The 5,688-nt window shown below is 36.5% G+C and overlaps 1 protein-coding gene across 3 annotated transcripts; it reads right to left on the bottom strand.

The window, feature by feature from the left end:
• Nucleotides 1-362: 362 nt before the first annotated feature.
• alkal2b (ALK and LTK ligand 2b) lies at nt 363-4,454 on the bottom strand. 3 transcript variants are annotated; one of them, XR_013786808.1, is made up of 7 exons: nt 3,538-4,454; nt 2,952-3,244; nt 2,754-2,807; nt 2,579-2,659; nt 2,305-2,378; nt 1,587-1,628; nt 854-1,144 (listed from the first exon to the last, which is right to left on the bottom strand). XR_013786808.1 is itself a non-coding variant. In XM_079459036.1 (6 exons), exons 2-5 carry the CDS (start codon nt 3,190-3,192, stop codon nt 2,314-2,316), a joined length of 441 nt encoding a protein of 146 aa, XP_079315162.1. In that variant the 5' UTR covers nt 3,193-3,244; nt 3,538-4,454; the 3' UTR covers nt 363-1,144; nt 2,305-2,313. The 3 variants fall into 3 exon arrangements, 2 of the variants coding, with proteins under 2 accessions (XP_079315162.1, XP_079315163.1); XM_079459036.1 differs by lacking the exon at nt 1,587-1,628 and having other exon boundaries at nt 363-1,144; XM_079459037.1 differs by lacking the exons at nt 1,587-1,628; nt 2,305-2,378 and having other exon boundaries at nt 364-1,144; nt 3,538-4,446.
• Between the last annotated feature and the right edge of the window lie 1,234 nt (nt 4,455-5,688).

Raw genomic sequence — 5,688 nt, 5'->3', positions numbered from 1 at the left:
TCTCAGGGACCATCTTAAGCACTCAAGTGTTGATGTGAGCATTAAAAGTTAGACTGTTACGTCGCTTGTCGTAATGACACAAAATGATGAATTTCCTTTACTCAGCAGACACTAATAAAAGTGGCTGATAAACAAAAATCACAGTTCACCCCCAAAAAACCTTCACCGTTTTAAACGTTTTCTCTTTTCTGTGTAGAATGCCAGTGTAAACATTTTTTTTCATATTGTTAAAGCCAAGGTTCGTCACTTAGATTGTTGTCATGACATCAGCTAAGAGAAGGGTAATGCTTTCCCACACCCTTTAATGGCTTTCATTCCTCTCAAAGGTCGATTTAAAGCCAAAATGGATTTGCAAACTACGATAAGTATCAATGGCATTTATTTGAGATAAGCATCAACAATTGTCTTTATAAGATATCAACAGCACCCTTCAACTTTAAATAAAAACATATGTTTGTTAAAAGATCATGATATAGATATATTTTTTACAATATTTACACCTACATTTCTAACGTAGTTGGTGTTATCGTTAGCTTTAATGTATAAATACCTCATTTAAGACATTTAAGAAAATGTTTCATTTGAATTAATGTTGTTCACAGAATAAACTGCAACCAGTACCATTCATTACTGCCAGCACATGTCTTGTAAAGACAAAAAGGCAAGAAAATATCATGCATTCATCATATTTCACTCACAGGATTTAGTTCTGGTTATGTGGAATGTGGTTGAAGTTGTCAGGAATGTTGGACCAAAGGCTGCGTTCAGCCAGTAAACACATTTAAGCATCTAAAAAACACAACTATATTATCCTCTAACACAACCTGGGAAGGCAAATCAACCTGTAGCATTTGCAGTTGAATGTGACACCCAGTTTATTGTTTGGCAACAATACATTTTTTATTTTCATTTGTTGCAAAACATTGTTTTCTTCATTTTCACCATGACAATTATCAGTAAACTTGGACCTGACATTAGTTCTGTCAGAAGACATGCTGTATGTGAAAAGCTGAAGTCAAAGGAGGGGTTCCGTTTCATTGCAAAAATAGCTTTGTTCACATAAATATGATTGTTCAGAATAAATCTCATTTCCCTGTTTTTCTCCAAGGCACTTTTCTTTGTCTGTCTTCGGGTCTTTTGCAGTCTGTAAAAGAAGACAATGATCAGCATCTTCTTGCAATCTGGCAACCACAAGAAAAATTTGGCAGTTGTTGATATCTGTCATTTATGTGTATTTACATGAACTAACAATTAATAATATTGTTTTTTAGCATTTATTAATCTTTGTTAATGTCACTTAATGACAATAAAATTGTTAGTTCACTGTGCAGCTAATGTTAATGGTTAAAACTGTTGGTTTTAAACATGCATTAGTAAAAATTATTGGAAAATTTAATTTAAATAAATGCTGTTTGAAGTAATGTTCTTTGTTAGTTCATGTTAGCAAATGTATTGTTTAACGATAGCAAATACAACCTTGTTGTGAAGTGTTGGAAGGACAAATTTCTATTCCAGTGCAAAATAAATGATATTGCATATGCAGGTTATGGTTATAATTATTTTTATAAGGCAGATAAAAAAGATACCTCAAAAGCACAACAGCGTGGATGCAAAGCCACACAGATGAGCTAAATTGCACAACACAGTAGCAGTGTTACATGGTGGAAGGACTTGAAGGTTTAATGTTACAAGAGAGAACTAAAGCATAGTGTCACAATGAAAAGGGCCATTGTCCATAAGTGTGGCTCTTAACTTTCAATGGTTAACATGCCATTTACAGTTCATTGAGGACGTAATCCTCGATTATATTCATCTACTGTTCTTGACACTGGTTCTGGTGCCACAGTTTATTTGAGCTTGACCTGTTTTATTCTGTTTTTGTATTCAATAAGAGGAGCAGTTTGGTACTATATCATTTGTTAACACTAATAAGGGAAACCACTGGAATCTCCCACAGTACAGACTTTAAGCTGAAATACGAAAACCCTGTCAGTCAAAATAAAATGCCAAAGAACTAACCTGGGTACTCCTGTAATATTAGAAAGGTCATAAAACTGGTAGAGCACAATGCTTTTGTAGATCATATGTGCGTGTAACTAGAGACTGTCTACGGCATTAAGGTCTTTTTTTAGAATGTGGCAGTGAGTTTTGCCGATTGTGTTGTTGAAAATAAAGACATTTGATAACTTTCTGTGCGCTCTGAGCAAATATTTCCATAAAACCATTTTAGCACTGATGTGTCACACAGAATAACAGGTTAACCAGTGGACTGTATGTGTTGTATACACTGTGTTAACTATTCACCTGTGATGTCTATCCCTCGGTGCACCGCTGGCTCCCTGCTAATCTTGTAAGAAGCAGGGCACATCTTTTATAATCTAGAAAGTGACAGTTTAGTAAACCAAAGAGTACTTTAACATTTGAGATTGGATGATGACAAAACTGTTATATGTATAGAAGTAAAGGGTTCATGCTTAATTTCTGATCAGTTTTTGTTCAGATTTGAAAGTTTTCTATCATTTTTGTATCAATAGTCTATTTATCAATAGCTCATACAAGTATAAGAGGTGTCACTTACAGGCAGGTATTGCGCAGTCCCTGGTATTATGATATAGTTTATAAAAGTGTTTACGGCACTTGGGGCTGAAATAAAGCGGCCCTGTAAACATACAGAAAGATACATTTCAAATTGCTATCGATTCAAGAATATAAACAAGCATACTCCCTATGCATAAATATTGAGAAGGGCTCACCTGTTAAATGTTTTAAAAACTTTTCCTTCTGTCGAAGATCTCTTGGAAAGACCTCTGGTACAAAGAAGAGAATTGAAAAAGTTTTAAAAAGAATACCCACATATGACTACTGAATACACATTTTGTATATGTACCAGTTCTTATAACTGTTTAAACGCAAAAACGAATTAGAAAGTCATTCAAAGGAACGATCCTTACCCAAAATTCTTTCATTCTCATCTGTCTTAGTTACTTTATTAACGTCTTTTGTTTCCATCGAATCCACAGTGAATTTGGGAGAACGTACATTTCCATCACTGCGATGCTCCCGTGTTAGTCTCACTCTGTCTATTAGGAGGTTCAACAGACTTGTTTCGTCTCTGTCTCTCTGTTTGCAGTAGCCGGCTGTGAGGATCAGCAGCAGGAGCGCGATGAAGACAAGCGTGCGCAGTGCGCTCATGCTGAAAGGTGGGCACCGAGAGCCCCCCTGCCCTGCGTCAAGTCTTATAGCCCTGTAAACCGGCATCATGTAAGTTTTCTGTCTTATACATTCTTTAAAGTAAAACCTAAAACATATCAAAATAAATAACATATTATTTAACCAAAATGTGGAATATGCAATAAATAATCACGTGAAAACAAAAAGTTAGCTTCAGGCACAGTGTGATATCTCAGATATAACAAGTGTACGCAACATCACAGCATCCAGGGGGTCCATACAAGAATCTTCTTCACTTTCCAGTGCTTTTACGCACAAAGCATCCTGTGTAAAAGCGCTTTGGTAGTAAGTAAAATAATAAATTACCTGTTTTGAGCGATGCTGATATTTTACACTTTGGCGAGTTTCCTGCGTGATCGACGATTATTAATATCAATGCGGTGCACACCAAACAGGCTCAGTTGGCGTTCCCTTTCTCCCCGGGCGCTAGTGCACCATGACATGAGGAGAGGGAGTCTCTCTTATATGTTTAAAGACAGCGGTTGTCATTTGTTAAATGTGTTGAAGTGGGTGGAAATTAATGAAAGTATGCAGCTTTTCATTTATTTCTATCTCCCGTCCGGTAGTTGATGAAGTTTGCGTCAGATCATCCGGAGTCTCCTCACTTTTTATTGTCGCTTGCAGACGTAAGAAGCTGTCCCATGTGGATTACCCCGGCATGTCTTTAATTAAAAACGCGTTAAGAGCACTCTTTAAAAAATGCATTTTATCGTTTTTGTTGTTGGATCACCGTCTCATAGCTCGTCCACTTTCATCCGGAGGAACAATTTGGCACGCGCGGATATTCCCACCAGACACTGTCCTTAAATATCTTCTTTGCAGTTAGATTACGTTGTGCATCTCTGGTTTTCTTTTCAAATATCCCGAAGATGTTGATGGAGGTCACTTCATACGAATATTATCAGCACAATTATACAGGAAACCTCAAATATATTTAGAAACAATTACGAGAAGTACCCGCATGTGTCTATGAAGAGCTGGCGTGTGAAAGCAGGTTCTCCTGAGCGTCTTTGAGAAGACTGAGCAGAGAATTTAGGCCTTCTCCAATATTGGTTTCGTTCTCAATCTCGTCTTTACACCACTCCCTTTGAGTATATCAAAAATCTGTCCTATTTCATTCCCCTCCTCTTTGCCTTTCATTAGTCGCAAGCTGTTCAAATAAGGGCACACGCACCTTTCTGCCATGCGTTACCCTGTCCATAGCTGACGATAATCAGGATTATAAACCTTGGCAACTATTATTATTCATGTTGCGCGGATTTATGTGGGATAACCCCGATGCCGCATTGAGGCGCAGCTCAACAGTGCCACACAGTGCATTTGGAGTTTGAATGTTAACCATTATGAAATGATCAGAAGGTTATCTTATCCTCCAGTCCTTTACGCAATTCCAAAGGGTGCCTTCATGTTAAAAATAGATTAAATATAACATGCCACCCTGCTTTGGCATAAAATATATCAATGTTCTCCCTCCACATTAATGACCAACACACAATTTTTATTTGTGCACTGTAAATTGTTGGCATGATGTTGATGCCTAGAGACAATGTAGTAGGCCTATCATTTCACCCGCACTTTTTGTTCATTTGCTGCACCTTCCTTATTTTTCCTCTCTTCCTTGGAAAACTGGCCACATGTAATCTTCCTGACACCCTTATTTTGTCACCTGTGTTTCAAGGGGAGTGTGGTTTACAGAACAAGCTATCTTCACACATGCCCTTAGTTATTTCAATGATTTAATATACCTGATATGATGCACATAAGCGGGTGCCACTAAGATAACACAAGTAGTGGCACGTAGTCACCCATGATTCCTATCTGAAGTTTTCAGTGTTTTTCAGGGATTTTAGTTGCGGTGCTTTGGTGTCTCCTACAGTAGTTTAAAACTGCATTCATTAATTTTTAAAGCCGTTTTTGTCCTCTACATTTTATTATAATTTCATCATTTAGATTCGTTTCGAAAGCAGACTTAAATGTTTTCAAATAAAGATGTTTAAGAGGTGTTCAAAAACCCTACAACCCTACGAAATAATACATATTCTAAGCTTTTTAATAGGGTTAAAATGTAAACAATTTAAACAGCAAACATAGTCTAAAACGATTCTACTTTTACATGTTTACATATCGCCCTCTATAGGTGATATGGCCATAAAATGAGGATATATCTTATACCACATCTGATAAAATATTAAATTTAAACTCCCAATTCACAAACACCAGGCTTGGTTTATGGTTAATATTGTCGCTGTCCTTCCAAATGGAAATGGAAAAAAAGTATATTGTACTTTTAAATTATTAAATACTGTGTTATCAAAGTTGACCAGCCCTTTTCAATAATTTTTAGTGATTAGATTTTTGCAAAACCCAATGAAAAACATAAAATGTGACTGATAAAAATGATGACAAAAAAAAGCAAAATATTGAAGTCTTTTAGAAGGACAACAGTGACATGCTATG

The sequence above is a fragment of the Barbatula barbatula genome (genome assembly GCF_947034865.1).
Source record: "Barbatula barbatula genome assembly, chromosome: 6".
Lineage (NCBI taxonomy): Eukaryota > Metazoa > Chordata > Actinopteri > Cypriniformes > Nemacheilidae > Barbatula > Barbatula barbatula.
The sequence above is the reverse complement of the archived record's forward strand: the minus strand, read 5'-3'. Positions and strand labels throughout refer to the sequence as shown.

Bases quoted from the DNA above. Each gene is read 5' to 3' on its own strand.
- alkal2b (XM_079459036.1), bottom strand. From the start codon at position 3,192: ATGAGCGCACTGCGCACGCTTGTCTTCATCGCGCTCCTGCTGCTGATC. The intron at 2,808-2,951 runs GTAAGGATCGTT...TCTTTGTACCAG, and splicing joins TGAGAATGAAAGAATTTTGG to AGGTCTTTCCAAGAGATCTT. The intron at 2,660-2,753 runs GTGAGCCCTTCT...GTATGTTTACAG, and splicing joins GTTTTTAAAACATTTAACAG to GGCCGCTTTATTTCAGCCCC.